This window comes from Sabethes cyaneus, chromosome 3, assembly GCF_943734655.1.
Source record: "Sabethes cyaneus chromosome 3, idSabCyanKW18_F2, whole genome shotgun sequence".
Classification (NCBI taxonomy): Eukaryota; Metazoa; Arthropoda; class Insecta; order Diptera; family Culicidae; genus Sabethes; species Sabethes cyaneus.
This window is the reverse complement of record NC_071355.1, coordinates 94,466,431-94,484,740: the sequence shown is the minus strand read 5'-3', so window position 1 is coordinate 94,484,740 and position 18,310 is coordinate 94,466,431. Positions and strand designations below refer to the sequence as shown.

Here is an 18,310-nt window from a genome sequence, read left to right as displayed (position 1 = left end):
TATTGTACTATTCGACAAACTTTTAAAAATATCCAACGTAATTTCGTTTTAATTCTGTACTATTGTTTGGTTTTCAAAGGTAGAAAATCCTTATGCTAACGAACAACCATGTGGTTTTTAATCAGAATATGCACTAATCATTCAACATTACATGCACAACGAAATTTCTCGTCCACTTGAATATCGAACTCAAGTATGCGTTTCATTTAAAAGTACATTCTCACACCAACGTGACTTCGCAGTTGCATCAACTATTGTTTTTAACGCAATGCCAATGAAAGCTTTATTAAAAATCATGTCGCATATCAGTTTTCAACTACAAAATTAGGAATAGGAACAATATAATATTTAAATCGAATAGTAGGATGTAATATTTACTGTATTTACAAACGTTTCTCATTGTCTCTGAAAGCTGGTTACAGTTGTGAACAATTCTCCGGTTAGTACCACCTTGTTAAACTATGCGCTAAAGATCTAATGCAATGTAATGCAAAACAATCATATATATATATTGCAAGTTTAAAATTGTTTTAATTGAGCGTAAAGTTTGTTACAATGCAACTGCTTTCAAATGTTTTCAAAAAAAAGTTATAATTTCTGACAATTTATGTTCCAGTAACTATTTAAATGCGTGTATCGTTACCATAAATATATGTTTAATTCATTGCATTTGTACTTGACTGATAGAAACAAAAACAGAGATTCAAACTATCATGAATTAGGTGTAGCTAGTAGAAAACAGAACCTGATATGTTAAAACTCAACTGAAAGTATTGATGTTAAATTATAAACGTGAGTCATTGAGATCTAAAAACAGAAGCGAGACTTGCAAAAAAAAACAATGGATAAACATAACATTGTAACTAAAATGTACAGCACTGATAATAAATATAATAATTTATATAGTTTTCGACTATATGAAAATGCACCTCTAACATGTAATAACCTATAATAAAGATATGAACCGTTACACTAGTAAATCCGAATAAAAAGAGTATTTCTCATTAACCTATATCAAACCAAAATATTAAAGTTAGGTTTCAACCTTTCAACGTCTGTGAATTGACATTCTCTCGTAAAGCAAAGTTAAACGAGTTCTTCAGAATCAATAAATTGTAGGTTGAATGGGGTTTTAATGAAAAAACTGTATACCAAGACCCCCTACACCACTCCGCTGAAAACCCATGTGTTTACATTTTCACAAAGTAGAATCACAGCTCACCCAAGGAATATTTTTGTTGTTTAATAGCTTATAAAGCGCTTGTTCAACGACTATTAGCTATACGATAGACGAATAAGGTATTTTTAAGCAAAAATATTTGTTGGGCACAAATTTTTAAAGAAATAGATTAAAAATATGTCCCTCCATGCCTGCGGTTTTTTTCTTAGCTGATGTAAAACAAAACTTTCCTGAAAGTTTTAGCTTATTAATTCTACTGAAGAAAGTGTGGGGTTTAAACTAATTCGCATGATTAAGCATGCTTTGGATGAAATTATAATTTTGATCGAACTCCTTATAATTACCTTAACCTTCTGCAGTTGACGTGGTAGTCTGACAGATACAAGAAATTAGAAAAGTGCAACAGATGCGTTTTACAAAAAAATGTTTTGGTTTGAACAGGGATGATTCGATCACTTTGACTCAATTTTGATTCATTTGACAGTACTGTCCCAGTCGAGCAAAATTAGTCAAAGTTATATATGAGACATTTGTAGAACTAGTTATTATCTACAATTTTGCAGAATAAAGTTTTGTTGTATCTTTTGTATTTACGGTGCTCAATGCTGCTAGCTCATTAGTAGCTCAGTAAACGTATAGTATATAGTCACTCACGGATATAAACAAGATGGAATGGAATTTATTGTAATTAGGTACCGGAATTGAAACTCTAGCTTTAACGACAATGTCGTCAGAGTACATTTATGACAGTTAGTATAGCACCGAATATCATCTACAAAGACTATAGATTACAGAGGCGCCGAGACACTCAAAAACCGCTAAATTTGAAACGAAAGCGAAGAGTTACCTTTATTTATGATGGTACTCTCCGTTCTGTTTCAAAATTTAGCGGATTTTGAGTGTCTCGGCGCGTCTATAATCTATAGTCTCTGTAATATCACCCTTCCCTTCCCTTCTTCAGTGTACCAACATGCTCCCATAGACTCGGGAAACCATCACAAAAAAATAAAATTAGTTCAACTAACCTGCTAGCCGCAATAAGATCTTGCAACTCGAAGCACTAAACGTTGTATTCTATAAGTTCTATTACTTTTTGGGGCATAAATTACACTAAATACTGAGATTTTTATCCAAATACAATTCATCACTGTATTTTTACTTTTTCGCCGTCGATTTTTCATTAATTTTTTTCGACCGTTCCATTTGTCACATCACTCGCGAATCTTAACTTGAGGCACAAAAAACCTGAATTTACCACCCGAACAGTTATTTATACCGAATTCATAAATTAACCTGGGTTCGTGCTATATTAGTCGTTTGTTGCTACTTGCTATGTTAACACCCCCTCCCAATCTAGTAATCCACTCATCTTAGAAAGTTCTTTAAGGCGTCCAATATCTACAGCTTTGGTAAACAAATCTGCTAGTTGATCTATTGTACTAAGGTTTTATTTCCTACCGCTCAGTTAGCTTCGAGATACGATGCTGGTCTAACAAGCCAGTCGTCGTATGTTCGAATTTCGGTTTAGCGATGCCACATTCCTACAATCCACCTTTTCGCGTGCGTAATTCGCTATGACGGTGCCGCAGTGGAGACACCTACATTAGTTTCGAATTTGCGTGAAGCAGAATCCAGCTTTTTACGCGCTATAATGGCGGACGCTATAAATTGTGTTCGTAATATGTGAACAATCTTTTTGACAACTCTGCATACATCAAAACTGGGCACTCTTCTCCTGTACGGCAGTGTTGCTCTTTCTTTCGTTTACGCAAAAGAAGGAAGGCAATAGTTTTGTTTACATTTCGCACAGTTTTGCTTTCCTTCTTTGACGTAAACGAAAGAAAGAGCACGGTATAGTGTTGCAAGAGAAGAGTGCCAGATTTGATGTATGCAGAGTTGTCAAAAAGATTGTTCGTATCCAGCTTTTTACGCGCTATAATGGCGGACGCTATAAATTGTGTTCGTAATATGCAAACAATCTTTTTGACAACTCTGCATCCATCAAAACTGGGCACTCTTCTCCTGTACAGCAGTGTTGCTCCTTCTTTCGTTTACGCAAAAGAAGGAGAGCAATAGTTTTGTTTACATTTCGCACATTTTTGCTTTCCTTCTTTGGCGTAAACGAAAGAAAGAGCACGGCAGTGTTGCAAGAGAAGAGTGCCAGATTTGATGTATGCAGAGTTGTCAAAAAGATTGTACGCATATTACGAACACAATTTATAGCGGCCACCATTATAGCGCGTAAAAAGCTGGATATTACGAACACAATTTATAGCGGCCACCATTATAGCGCGTAAAAAGCTGGATAGCGATTTTGCTAAAGAGTGCAAAAGACAGAACATGCCGGAAATAATTTTCACGCATTCAGCTACGGGCAGTTCTGTAGGTGTAAAAGAGATCGTGCAGTGCCATCATAGCGAATGGCGGTCAAATTTGTCATCTTGTTTCAAATTCAAGCACACATTTTTAAAATTTGCTGGCATTTAAGCCAGCGGAAGACGAAATTCATTCTCTACCTTGGTGACAAAGGAATGCATCTCTTTTGTTTACTGTTGTTGTTTGCCTTATTTTCAAGCACCAACACACACATAACTGGAAAGGTTTATGAAGTAATTTGCGGTTTCGTCACCAACGAGAATGACATTTGCTGAGGATCGCTTATGTAGGAGTGAGAGGGGAGCAAATAGTGGAGGAGGGGATCCGGGAGTTTGGAATTTGATGTTGTTGATATTACTCCTACTGCAAACAGCCTCAGCGAGGGCCTCAGCTAATGTCAAAAAATCTTTATATGTGTGCGTGGTGGAATACTTCATATTCACTCAAAAATGAGTCCCATTTCACTCGAAACTGAGTAGTACTTACACAAGTTATGAGTAAATTTTACTCAGCCTAAATTACTTTAGGTTTAAATTAAGTAGGTCCGCACAAATTACTCAGAATTGAGAAATTGCCAATTTACTTATATTTTTGGGCTGTTCTATTTTTTGTCAAATAGCGAATAGGTTAATTTACGAAACCTGACTCAGGTCGATAAGCACCATTAGCAGCCATGTTTTCGATGCCAACATGTTAGCGTTAGCGTAAACGAGATATCATATATTCGCCACTCTTCACACATGTTAGCTCTTCAGCTGTCAGTGGGGCCCACGACTCCTGAGCCCGCAGTGATGTTAGCCCTTGTCAACGCAAGGCAAATGAGATAAAGGTGCCAGTTAGCTGATTAGCACTCAGTTTTAATCAAAGGTCTGTCAAAGCGTTCATAAATTAACCGAGATAGCATTTCGGTTAAACTGACAGCATTCAGTTTACTGCGCATGTTAAAACTGTCCAGCATTACGGTTTACGGGTCGATCTGTCAAACTGCCCGTATCGTTCATAAATTTCGGGTTCGAGTTAGCACAAACCCAGGTTAATTTATGTGAATTCGCTAAAAGTGAGTCGGTTTTTACTCATATTTGAGTTGAAACTCACTCATTTCTGAGTTAATCTTATTCAATCGTGGTTAAATTTTTCAAGCGGGCTCAAAATTTGACAGCGGGCCCAAATCAGACTGCTGGCAGTAGACTGTTGAGTGAAACGTAGTGGTGGAATGCTATCTCATTTTCGCACACATGAGATGTTTGCGGCGAAAACATGAATGCCTGCCGATGGGTTGGTCCTTTGTGAATGACGCCTCACATCTCTGTTGTATAAGTTTTCGTTCAATTGCAAAATATGTCTTTACCTTTGAATTCATAATCATGCAGACATTTTGATGCTGCACGCAAAAAAATCCGTAAATTGCAGGGTTATTTTACAATGCATCAAAGTTTTCGAAATGGACATGTCGGCGGATTCTAAAAACTTTAAAGCCATAATTGATAATTTTGGAACTCAATTGTTAAAAAAAATAAGGCCAAAACGTTTTGTCTCGGCTAACGATTGGTTAACCTGGTTTCTGTTGGAAATTTTCGTACATAGTTAATATGGCAGGATTGAACTTCGCAATTGAATTGACTAGCACGAAGTGCGATAAAAAGTGTAACATAAGGCCGTATGAATATAACAGTTTGCTTTGCTTTTCCTGTGTAAATCTTATGAACAGAGTAAAGGTGCGTTTAGATTGGCAACATGTGGCTGTATGCAACTTTTTCCAAGCTGTTGCCCAATGTTTTCGAGCAACTATTGGCAACGTATCACAAATTTTCAGGTAGCCAGAAGCAACATTAAGCAACAACAAGCAACATTTCGCATATCATGTCGCATTCCACCTGTTGCCAAAAAATTGCCAGCTTAAACGCACCTTAAAGTAAACTCTTTTATTCATACGGCCCATAGTGAAATCACCATATGTAGTAAACAAGAGAAAGAGCGACAACGGCAATGTTGCAGATCCGCTCCCTGTTATATGGGTTTAATACGTAGGCATTATGGAAAATAATGCAAATTCAGCGGCAAGGTTAATAAAGTTTGTTTTCGTATTTCTTGTCAGTCGCCAATCTCCTATTTGTAAACAAGCGATCGCTTGCTTGCAAGTTTTTTCACGGTCAAGAATAGGTTCATTCTGCACATCTGGTATCCCTGATCAGGTGTTAAAGACCTGAGAGAGAGTCGCGAAGACGGTTTTCTTTTTCTTATTCTTTGACAGTTCTTCTTCTTATTATTATGTTTATGTTCATTTTCGGGCTGACTGTTCAAGCGCGTGCGTGAACTCTACATTGGACGTGAAAAGTGCGTGTCTTGCAGTAACATTTTTTGGTGCTAGTTGGTCTATGGGACATCAGCTTTTGTAAAAATACTGTATGCAACATACGATAAATCGGAAGCGCATAGTTAATTGCATGTAAAATGACACGTTATGAGTACTTTCGTGAGAAATTCGAAAGTATGCTTAGTGTAAAATATTATCAAACGTTTTTTAGCTAATTCCCAACGAAAAAATAATACCAATTTAATTTCTTATCTGTGTTTTCCTAAAGAACTACAAGGCGAAAACTTGTATGAGTCACCAATCTTTTTCCATTTCTAACCAATAATAACAACTGGCTGCATTTGACAGTTCGAACTGGCTGCATTTGACGTACGATTTTTTCCTATCCGCGAATCTCTCTCAGTTAAAGACATGTTGTAAAATATCATCTGGCAACCCTGAATGTTGCCCCATCATTCAAGCGTCAGCAGATGCAGCGACGCAAAATATTGTCAATTTGTTGAATGTGCTGGCTGCTTGAACATCGCCTCGCGGTCATAAAATCTGAAAATTGTGTGGCTGAAAATTTTCAATAAATTTCTGTAAATCAATAATGATTGTGAAGTGGACAATTACCAATACAGAACCTTTATATAAATAAAATTGGTGTGTTTTATGTGACGCTTCGACATTCCTACTGCCAACAAGGATCTGCTGTGTTGTGATTTGTAACAGGAAGGCGGAACCGACGAAATGTTTCTTCTGGCTTTGATTAACGTCGTGTTGTCGATGATTACGATGTCATCGGTACTAATGCTACTTTTCTTCATCATCTTTCTGGCCTCCATGGGCAAATCGATAGGCGTTAGACGGAAATATGTAGAATTGCTGGTCAGGATTTTCGAGGTAAGGCGTTTAATAAGTTCTGAAGTAATTTTACCCTGGAACCTTGTAATTATGTATGTCAGCAAAGGTCATTGTCGGATACATAATATATAGAAAAATCGATTTTTAACCTCAAATTCATGAAGAATCTAGTTATGTTAGAAAATATTTTGCTTGAGTATATTTCATGTTGTTAAAACCTCCAGTTACATCACTGGTCATAGATACTCAAAAAAGGCAAAATAAATTTACTATGTGTAACCTGCAGCGTATACAGAATGTACGTTGGCAATTATAAAATCGAAATTTGTCTGTTTTATTATTTTCAGCCCTTTTCGTTTTAAGCAAATGATATCAGTTTTGAAAAATTCATAGAATTTATGATGTTAGTGGCGCAATATATACCCACTCACAATTTCACTCTTCATATGAGTAGGTAGCAGCTGTACAGCTAACCGATGCAATACATTTATACAGAAGGTCAAGAACATCGCTAGTAGTCAATACTGAGAGCTTACTTTGTAAAGCAAGTTTCCACGCGAACGTACTTAAACTATTGTGGACTTATCAGCGTATATGATTACTAATTATCAATTACCTAACGCGTATAGTAAACAATGTGCACTCCCATTCTTTGTTTGATTCTGTAGGCGTTTAATTATGCTAAGAAAGTCTTAATCTACTAGCATTTTTTTTGTATTCAAACAAAAATGTGATAAGTATTATTCCGATACAGTACCTACTTGCGTGATTTCAAGAGATCAGTTAAAATGGTCCTAATGACTGTTTCTTTATTTCTTTGAATTACTAGCAAAAATAAGTTAGGCGTGCCGATAATGCTAATAGAGTTTGATTATCATTTGTAACAGTTGTGCATTGCTGCTGGAAGCATATCTATCCCATGTTACAAAACACGAAAATGAGAAAATCGCACTAAGTTGAAAAACTGTTTCTTCTAAAATTCTTTAATTTTGATACTATTATTTGTCACTCTGAGAGAATGCTAATAAAACTTCAATCAATTTTATATACAACTTGAAAACATTTTATATGAAATGATACAGTGGGATTTCGTATTTGGCATGGTTCGATTTTGGCAACAAAAGTACCGTCATCCGGGGCGAGATTGTGCCAAAAAAGCATATGTTTTTGTTCTTTAGCTCAGTATAAACACAATTTAGGAACTAAGTTGATTTCAAACCTGTCAATATATACTAAATTGTTCAATTAACAACTGCCATAGAGATGGTTTAGTTACAATGAAACCTAGTTTTACTGGAAGTGCATGAACTTTGGCACAATCTCACCCCTTCTAGGGGGTGACATTGTGCCAAAAACATAAAGTTAAGTTAAAAACCTAAACAGTGAACATTAGCATGTTTAGAAACAATACTCATAAATATCAATATAAAGTAGTTCATATGGGGCCGTCCATAAACTAAGTGGACTATTAGGGGCAGGGGTCGGCTAAAAACAACGCATCATACAAAAAGTTTGAACGAAAATAACCCGGGGAGGTCTGAAATTACTAAGTATGAGTTTGCAGTAAATGGACAACCTTTATATAGCCAGTAGCGTTACTAGGGTTAACAAGGGGGAGATATATGAAGGGGTGTAACCTAAGGGGGCATACCTATTTGATCATTTAGCAAAAGTAACCATTACTTTGTTCGAGAACCTGCGGCCGCAGAGCATGTGGCCCATCACACCCCCTTCCCCTCTCCTTAAAACTGGCAGTTTATACAAGGTAGAATACATTCGTCTTATATTAGAGAGTTTATTCAAAGCATCTGAAATTCCAAAGAAAAAGTAAAAATTAGTTTAAATTATTTAGCAGACCTATGATGCTATTTGCGCCAAAATGGATGATGCAATTTAATCTGTCAACATATTGTGCACAATAGTAAAGAATGTGAGTGTACTGGTGTATACTGACGTATTTTTGTTGTGTATGTGAAATCCACAAATTGAATCGATCATTATGGCTTGGCACAATCTCACCCCCGTGAAGCTCGAAAAGTACAAAGTTTCGAAAAATATTATTTTTGTAATCAAAACTTATCGAACGCATAATAACCTTTCAATACATTGTAAATAATTAGTTTATATACCTTCAAAATAGCAAGTTAATGCGATTTCTTGTTTGGGGTGGTTTATGCGGGACATTGTTTACAAGCGTTATTTCCGAGTATTTTTTATCGCGAACTTTGAAACCATGTTTAGGCTAAATAGTTTGCTAATATTATCTGTATTCCATTCTAAGTTTTGAATAAATATGTTATATTCATCATCATTTTGAATTTAGGTCACCAGTTTCTATAGATAGAATAAATTTTCACAAATAAACATTTTTGGTTTTTGGCACAATCTCACCCCCGTGGCACAATCTCACCCCGGATGGTGGTATCCGTTTTTGGCAACACAAATTATTTTACTTCCAAAAATATGCTTAAATATCAGTCAGTTTCCGCATGCATACTTAAAATGACGAAAAAATATTCCCCTAAGTGTGTTCATGAAAAAACGTTTGCGGTTATAGAATTTTTCGAACCATAATATTTTTATAGTCGTAGGACTACGTCCTACCGCAGGTCGCCAAAAACTTACTTCTACCGCACGGATAGCTCTTTGCGGATTTTGTAAACACAAAAAGGTTGCAATCGTTGATTAATAACATTTAGTCAATTTCTAACGCATTTCCATTCAATTTTTTCATATCAAAAAAGGGTCTCGGTTTCGATTTTAGCAACATACGCGACACGCATTTGTTATCAAATTCGAAACCCTACTGCAATGAGACAGTTTTTTCAGTGGGACAAATTGTCTTTTTTGCGAGTTTTTCTAGTATAAAACCATGTTTTCGATTCATATTTTAAACATACATATCAAATTATGTCGAAAATGACAAAATGTAACATGGGACAGTTATGCTTCACCAAGCTGTATAGGCACTTTTCAAACAGCTAGTCCTATACCAACGTTTAGGACAAGTTCTTCCCGAGGAAAAAGGTTTAAATAGGTATAAGTTAAAAGCTTATAGGGGTAATCCGGGTATAACCGACACTGTGGGTAAAACCGACACCCCTCCTTTTTTTAAGTAATAAGGGTAGGCGGGGCAAGACCGCCCGCCTAAGCAAAACCACCTGTATAAAAAAAAGTTGTAGCTCAATTTCTAAATTATCTGCTTTAAATGAACAATTGATCTATTACCTACATGTAAAAAATAAAAACATAAATATCTGTAATGATTTTCTATTTTTTATTGCGATTTGGAAACACGTCCAAAAAACTAGAGTATTTTTCCATGCGGGGTGAAACACGCCCACTAACGGGGTAAAACCGCCATAGCGTATAACTTTAACAATATCCAACCGATTTGAATGAAACTGGTAGCATTGGATTCGTTAATTTATCTAATTTAAACAAATTGAATCAGTTTGCTATCAAACAATACATGGTTCCCCGAGATTCGCAAGTTCGAAAGAGTGTTCGGCAACCACTCGTATTGGAAGAATATCAGTAATATAGGTACCAACAGTCTTGAAATTGATACCGTGTAGTTTCCTTAGACAACAAGCTGGATCGGGTTAGGCATCCTGGAGTCAATCTTTAAGGACTAGAGAGGATCTAAGATAAAATATAACAATATGGGTATTAAAGTTCCTGCAATTGATCCGGTGGGTCATTTTTTGACATTTCAAATTGTTCTGATTGATAAAGCAGATACATATTATTTTTCCATTGCTAAGATAATTTGCTATATTTTCATAAAAATTATGTTTATTCCATAATATTTGTTCCAAGAGGGAGGAATTATTGAAAAAAGCTATATCCGAGAAAACAAGAAAATGTCCATAGCGCCCGCAGGGAAAATTGGCGATTTAGATTTTTCCAAACAGTCTACCAGCTAGAAACTAAGCACATTTATATTGTTTTATGTAAATCTGAGATTCTTTGGTCCAAACTATGCAATTATTTTAAAAATCTCCTTATCGCACTAGCATTATGCACGACGGTCTTGCGCCGTTCGTTGTGGGCGGTTTTACCCCCAAATGACCGATTAACACATTTCACTGTTTATTTCAACAAAACTGCATGAACAGTTACCTAATATAGGTACTGTCGGATGAAGACAGGATCAGAGATGCGATATGGGTTGGATTTACTAAAAGTTTTAACGTTTTGAATAAAATAAACCATAAGTTCTGCGGGAACAAAGTTATAAAAAACGAAACGATTATAACGAAAAATCTGTTTTTAATTATTTCTCCGATAGTAAAATTCGATGCTTTTTGCATCCTTGATTTATCAGCGATTATTCTTTAGTCTACTTTGTAAAACACAGGTGATTTTTTCGTTTATTGCTGCTCTAAACCATTGTTCTGAAATTTCCCTAGTTTTTGTTAGAAAAACTTTTCTTTCACATATGCCCATTTTGCAATAAGATACCCCGGGGCAAGTGGGACCTGAAATTGCATAGTTGGAGTTTATTCGACTGTGTAATCAACACCCATGATAATTTTAAAATTCTAGAGGCACAGAAACTCTTCTTAGACACTTCTTATATAATTATCTATCTTGAAAAAAAAATCATCAATTTCTAAAATGGGCTTTTATGGAATCGATTTTTAGTTTTTAAAATGCTTCTTTCTCATTGTAGAAATTAATTTTTATTTTTTACAGTATTTTTTTATGAAAATTCAAAAGGTTTTCTGAAGGTCCCCTACGATAAAACTGATTTAACTAATCAGTAAATGAACAGCGGTCACGTTTACTTCTGAATGTGGGTATATATCAAAATACTTTTGTGATTTCAAGTGGGACTCGGGGTAAAAATTTACCAAATGTGATTGTTGCGTTGTTCAGAAAGTGCTTTTATTCCGCTTAAGAATAAGGCCAGCATGGGGATCTCTGACAATAGATGAAGTTTTCTGGGATTCATCCTTATTTATCACAACTGTCACAAATATCTCCGAAAAATGTCGGATTGATTGAGTTGGTCGGGGGCTTAGGGTTAGTAAGGGGATGTAAGCGGGATACCAGATCCGATTGGATGCCGAAGGACCACTCTGTAATGATTACGGGTAATAGCACTTCTTAGGTAGCAGATGGGAAAATTAGGTCAATTCGTGTCGCGTGTTCGAGTTTCGGCTAGGCGGTGCTGCTAGATAGAGTAGGATTTTTGCACTGGCCCCGTGGCTGTCCTGAGCTCTGATGGCCGTCCGCGGGCTCTGTCGATGGGAAGGGGTCGAGTCTTAAAGAGACGTTTAAGCCCAGAGCTTTACAGCACTTTGGTCTCGAGGGTTGGAAGGCGGGCGAGTCTCTATATTTTGAAGCTTCTGTCGACTACCGCGAACGTCCAGCTTGTGCTGCGCTCAATTTACTTTGTATCGTGGGAATGCACTGTGAATACTAAGGGGATGAAAGATTAAATTTGCCCTGATAAGTTGATAACCACTAATGCTCCGAAATTTGTTTTATCTATTGGTTCATTTGTGGTTGTTTGTGTTGGAAAACTGAAAGCGGGCGCGCGGTTGAAGACCGGTGTCAGGCGGGGCTGACGAATTCTCCACTTCTTCACTATACCACATATTGCAACTCGAGTGGTACAAAAAGTCCAAAGCACATTTACAAATTCGATCTATTATTTTTCTTCTCATCATCATCATTATCATCATCATCGTCATCATCATCATTATATTTAAAATATGACATTCCGGCCTTTGGCAGAGAGATCTTAGAGTCAGTTCGTGGAGTCCGCGCAGGGCCGAAACGCCTCCGCCTGTGGGTATAGGCGTGACGGCTATGCTTGGGGCTCTACCTGTGTTTTAGTGGGCGCCAGTGCCTGTCTCGTCAGGTAGAACTGATGTTTGAGGTCTCCCTGACACTTTGTTGACAACACAAAAGGGCCCAGCGCAGAGTTTTATACGCTATTAAGCGACCAGTTGGATAACCCGAAAAAAAGGAAAAAAAAAGGAAAAAGGAAAATTCAAAAGGTTTTCTGAAGGTCATGGATCAATTTTTCAAAACCATGGCGATAGGTCCCGTTTGCCCCAGTAAATGGGGCAAGTGGGACCTATATTCAAATTTGAATAAAAAGCTTAATATAACAGAAAATTGTACATGTTCTTGTTTTTAAAAAGCAACATGTAGGCATACATTGAAAAAAGCATCCAAAAACAAAACTTCCACTAATGGTTTATCCAAAACACCGTAACAAAATCAGATCACTATTAAATTATATTATTAAATAATCAATTAAATTAAATAAATTATATTATATAATTTATAACTAATATGAAATACAATTCGTGAGCAATTACGCAGTATTGTAATGCTATGTAGGTGAACATGTAGTTGTATCCAATTCTTGCGAGACGTAACTTATGTTTAACAATACTTTAATAGCTTAAAAATACGATTATTATCTGTTTGTTCTACTATGCCCAATATGATAGATCTACTAGTGAAACTATCATAAGAAATAGTTACGTTATTACAACCATAACACTTTACTGTTCGACATCTAGTTGCAGATTTGCTTAATTATATCTACTCTGCCTTCCCTGAGTCAATTAACATCGTTTATGCATCTACAAAGTGTGATCAAACAGTTTGCTCCCTCATAAGCCATGTTAATGGACTTTCTTTTTGGGTCCTCTTGGTTTAGTCCTTGTCGGTTATATTTTAAAGCTTTACCGATATAAATACATTCAAATCTCGTTTTACGTCCATTCATTTTGAGTGGTTTTGTTTTACGTCATCTTTTTTACATCCGAAATTTGAATTAACGTCCTCTCGTTCTACGTCCAAAATTTGAACTATCATCCTCTCGTTTTACGTCAAAAATTTGAATTAACGTCCTATCGTTTTACATCCACAATTTGAATTAACATCCTCTTGTTGTACGTCCAAAATTTGAAATAACGTCCACTTTTTTTACGACCGATTTTTTTTTACTTCCCCCCAATAGTATTTGAGTGTATTATGCAATTGAACTGAAAATGCTCGGTAATACATCTAAAAAATGTATGAGGATGGGAACTTTTCTGAAACCATTTATTTATATTAGGTCCCAATTACCCCGGGTGTTTTGAAGTGCCGCCCTTATTTCGACCCATATATTTGATGCCGTTTGTCAAATTATTCAACTTGTTTACAGGTGTAACTTGTTAATAGATTCATTATGCTTACCTACTGTAAGAAAAACATGTATTTTGTCTAAAGCGTTCGACCAAACTATCAGTTATAGAAGGGGGGTTCAACTTGCAACGCAAATTAAAAATGACGCCCAAATTAAAAGTTTAATTTTGGAGTTTTAAAAGTCAATTACAATTAAACTATAATTTTAATGTACGCGTTGGAGTTGTATCTTCCATTTCTAGAAAGGTTCAGTTGGAGAAATTGAGATTGAAGAGAGTTATGAGCGTCATTCCTACTTACCCCGTATTCCCACTTGCCCTGGGGTACCTTATATGAAGGACTTGTAGGCTATATGGTCGGTGTTAAGTCAGACCAGACCAAAAAATCGCAAAATTTAAAAAAATTAGTTAATGACAGCAAACGATCAAGAATTTTCTAAGTAATGTTTAGGTAAGATTACAGTAATGTTGCAAACAGCCGGAGTTATGAGATGATTTTATGATTTATTTTAGCTATAAACCATACAGAGCAGCAAACTTTGAACGCGTTTTTCTCGAAATCAGGATTTTTTCACTTGGTTCGGTCTGACTTTACACCGACATTTCATCAATTTCTAAAATGGGATTTTATGGAATCGATTTTTAGTTTTTAAAATGCTTTTTTGTCAGTGTAGAAATTAATTTTTATTTTTTCCAGTATTTTTTTTAATGAAAATTCAGAAGATTTTCTAAAAGTCACCCATGGATCATTTTTTGTAGTTTCTATAGTTTTCGAGCTATATTTTGTATTAAAAAAAATAAATTAAGCCCTTTCCAAAAGTTAGTCTAGACCAATTTTGGAAAAACTAAGGCTGTGAACCATTTCGCGAAATTTTTAACTTTTTGGTTAAATTTTGACAGTACGATGATTTTTCCAAAATAACCCTGCTCGAGAGCATGGTTAGTTTTAACCAAGTTCTGAGCAAATGAGATATGCCACAGGTGTGGAAAGAGCTTCGATGTGTCTTGAATTTTTTTTCGCCAATGTATGGATGTTTAACATATAACAAATTTGTTTATTCAACCCGAAATGAAATGAGATTAATTTTATCTATCAAATAGAATATTATAGAAACATATCTTCATCCTCACCTTATATATGCTCTCATTGAGTAAAACAACTATCAATCTGTCAAATATGAAATGATTCGCATTCTGAACTGCTTTTAACCACTCGAGGAGAAATAGCCATCGAACTGTCAAATTTTAAATAAAAAGTTAAAATTTTCGCGAAATGGCCCAAGTATGCAAAGTTGTTTATTTACATGAACTTTTTACACACACAATGTTTCAGTAAATTCTGAAAGGGTCATGCCAACCTCTGCTCTGGTTGACGTGAAATCCGTTTATAGATTTTTTAAGTATTTTACAGAAAAATGTTAATTACATCAAACATGTCAAGCTTAGATTGCCCAAATTTTCATTTTGTTCAAAGTACTTAAGTTAGGAATTGCCGTATAAGAAAGTACGTTTGAAAACAACTGCAAGATTATGCTTCGGTCATTCTCGTGTCACACCATCATCAGACAACATGCTCAAGTTCAATGGCAATGATAAGTGTGTGCCATTACCTAATTACGCGCGTTTAAATCGCCCAGTAACGCTTGCGCATATAACGTATAGCACAATTGAAGCATTTTTTGTGTCGGAAGCTCGAAATCTTTCATGTTAAATTTATTATTCAAGAATTGAGATTCTCAAATTATCGTTGATTTCTTGTCTCATATTTCAAAAATGAAGATTTTGTTTATTGCTTTCATACGAGGTTTAAGCGCGTGCAGCGATCACATACAACCCTCTTTTTTAACGAAAACGAGCACGCAAATTTAAATGGGTAATTGACTCGTCCGTAGATATGAATTTCATAATACTTGCGACCGATAACTGGCACTAGGGTACTCTTGAACGAAGCATTGGGTGTCGCTTTCTACGTAGAATATGAATCCTACAAAATCGCAAAATTAAATTCGAATATTTGACGAGTCAAGTAATCAGCTTGATGAACTGAATTACGGTAATGATTGGGAAAATACAACCTGCTCCTCTGCACCGTTATGTATGGGAATAGAGTTTTAGAAAACGTGAATAATCGTTTGTGTTGTTGCATTGAACTAGTCTTCAACTTAGCACTGTGAGGAATGAGAATCAATGTTTAGAAATATTCTAGCTTTTTCTTTTTTCTCTGTTTTGAATGCTATTAAAACTGACTTTCGCAAATTAAAATATTTGTGCATTAACAAGAAACCGGTCCATTTTGGTTGGAGGCACATCATAATCTTGATGAGAAAGCCGAAACAAATGTCTGCCAATTTCGTGGTATGATTTCATCTATAGCTTAGTAGTTGCCTAAACTTTTTTGTGCATAAATTAATGAATTGCTGAAGTCCCCAGGATACAACAGAAGCTTGATGTGACGTAGGGCTTTTTAACTAATCAATAAATGAGCAGCAGCCACGTTTAATTCTGAATGTTGGTATATACTAGAGTATGTACTTTTAAACTCCACGTGGGATTCAGGATCAAAATTACTAAATGTGCTTGTTGCGTTATTTAGCTAGTGCCTTTGTTTTGAATAAGAATGGGGCCAGTGCGGGGATCTCTGATAGCTGATAGTTTTAAATGAGTCTTGATTATCCCTAATTCTCATAAAAATCTAAAAATTCTTTATACGGATTGGGGTAGCCATGAGTTTGATGTTATTATTACTGTATTATTATATATTATTATTGCACTCGTGACTGGCCATTTATGTTAATTTGTCCCAATAGCGCAAGGCAGTCAATTCTACCCTTCTAACTATTTCATTTCGAGCCCAACTTAACCCAATAAAATGCGTAAAATTTAGAATAATAATGCGTACAGCGGCAGCATTGTATCTATTGATAGCAACTACCCGATAATAACATTTTACAACGTAGATTAATAGGATAAACAGTATCACTTTTATAGTATGACGATTAAGGTAAGCATCGTTTCTAAAATAATAATAGCCATATACGTACAAAGCTGTATGCAGGTATAACTTTTTCTCTAATAGTCACCTTTGTTAGTTTCACACCTGAGATTAATGTGAAAACGCAAACATTACCTTCCATCAACTACGAAAATAAATCCGTTCTACTGTATTGTATCATTACCCCTTGGAAGCTAGTGCCACCATAGTAATATAGAATGCAATCAAAACAAAATCATCAATCGTCAAAACTGCAGCATCACTGCTGGTGCTGATTTTTGAATGTTTGTCCCAGAACACGCCAGTTGACGCGTGATCTCGTGGCTTATCAACAGTGTAGGTATGTGTATAATTGAGCTTGTCCTGAATTGAGTTTCGATTGTTTCCGTTTGCATATTGCTTACGTTAGCAGGCGTATCGCTAATGCTATTTCTAGTACACTTGTTTGGTGATAAGATAAAGCAGGTAAAACCGTGAAGCAATACATTTTGCTTCATCTTTTTCTAACTGATATCATTAACTTGTCGCGGTGTAGAGTACATTCATAAAGATGTCAGTTATTTTTTGTATACATTTTCAGATTAATAAACGATAACGCGGTCGGTACGCTGTGATCGTAAAAATTGCATTAAAATGGATGTTACGGTTATGGATAACATTGTTGCCAACAGATTAAACATTTATCATTAGTATTATAACTTCCATGCCTTCCCTACACACGTTCCCCATCCAGATTTAATTCGCGGTCCTCGCAAATGTATGTAATGTAGGTATTTGATGTATGTGACATCTTTCCAGCTTCAATCATTTTTCGGTCACTGCTTGTTTCAGTTAGTTCAATTGTAATTAGAATTTTTTTGGTTCTGTGTGTGTGCAAATGCAAACAAACCGAGCAAGAGGTTTCTTTGTTCGATCAGCATTGGAAAATAAACCCTAACACGGTTTGATTACGTTTAGGGGAAAAATGTCTTCAGTAAGACACATTCAAAAAAAATTTACCTATACCTATCAACGAGTTCTTCAATCATTCTACTTGTTTGATGATTAGGTTCAACCTCAAATATAACGGTGTTATTTTGGCTCACAGTTTCCCAAAATGCTGGAAGAGTGAGACTACTAGCATTGAATTAAGACACGCTTTTGAGTTGAATAGAAACCATATTTTTTGGTTATAAAGCATAGTTTAGAGGTACTACAGTTTATTGGTACTATAATGAATACATTATTGTTATTGTAATTATGGTTGAAAATTCCAATTGTTTTCACATATACATATATACAGGGTGTTGGGTAGTTCGGTGCAAATATTTCGGAAGGTGAAGAAGACTACAGTTGACGATCCGTCAACGTGTATGGTCAAATCTCATTCATTACAGAGTTATTAAACATTTTTAGTTTTTGGCTCTGTTTGCCTTAAACCAGCTATAGTACAAAAAGTATGC

The 18,310-nt window shown here is 35.7% G+C and overlaps 1 protein-coding gene across 1 annotated transcript in view; it reads left to right on the top strand.

The window, feature by feature from the left end:
- Positions 1–6,376: 6,376 nt before the first annotated feature.
- LOC128742358 (glycerol-3-phosphate acyltransferase 3) overlaps positions 6,377–18,310 on the top strand; it is a 31,613-nt gene continuing 19,679 nt past the window's right edge. Inside the window, exon 1 of the mRNA XM_053838694.1 lies at positions 6,377–6,755. Coding sequence (XP_053694669.1) covers positions 6,603–6,755 — 153 coding nt within the window. The 5' untranslated portion in view covers positions 6,377–6,602. The remainder of the gene's footprint in view (positions 6,756–18,310) is intronic.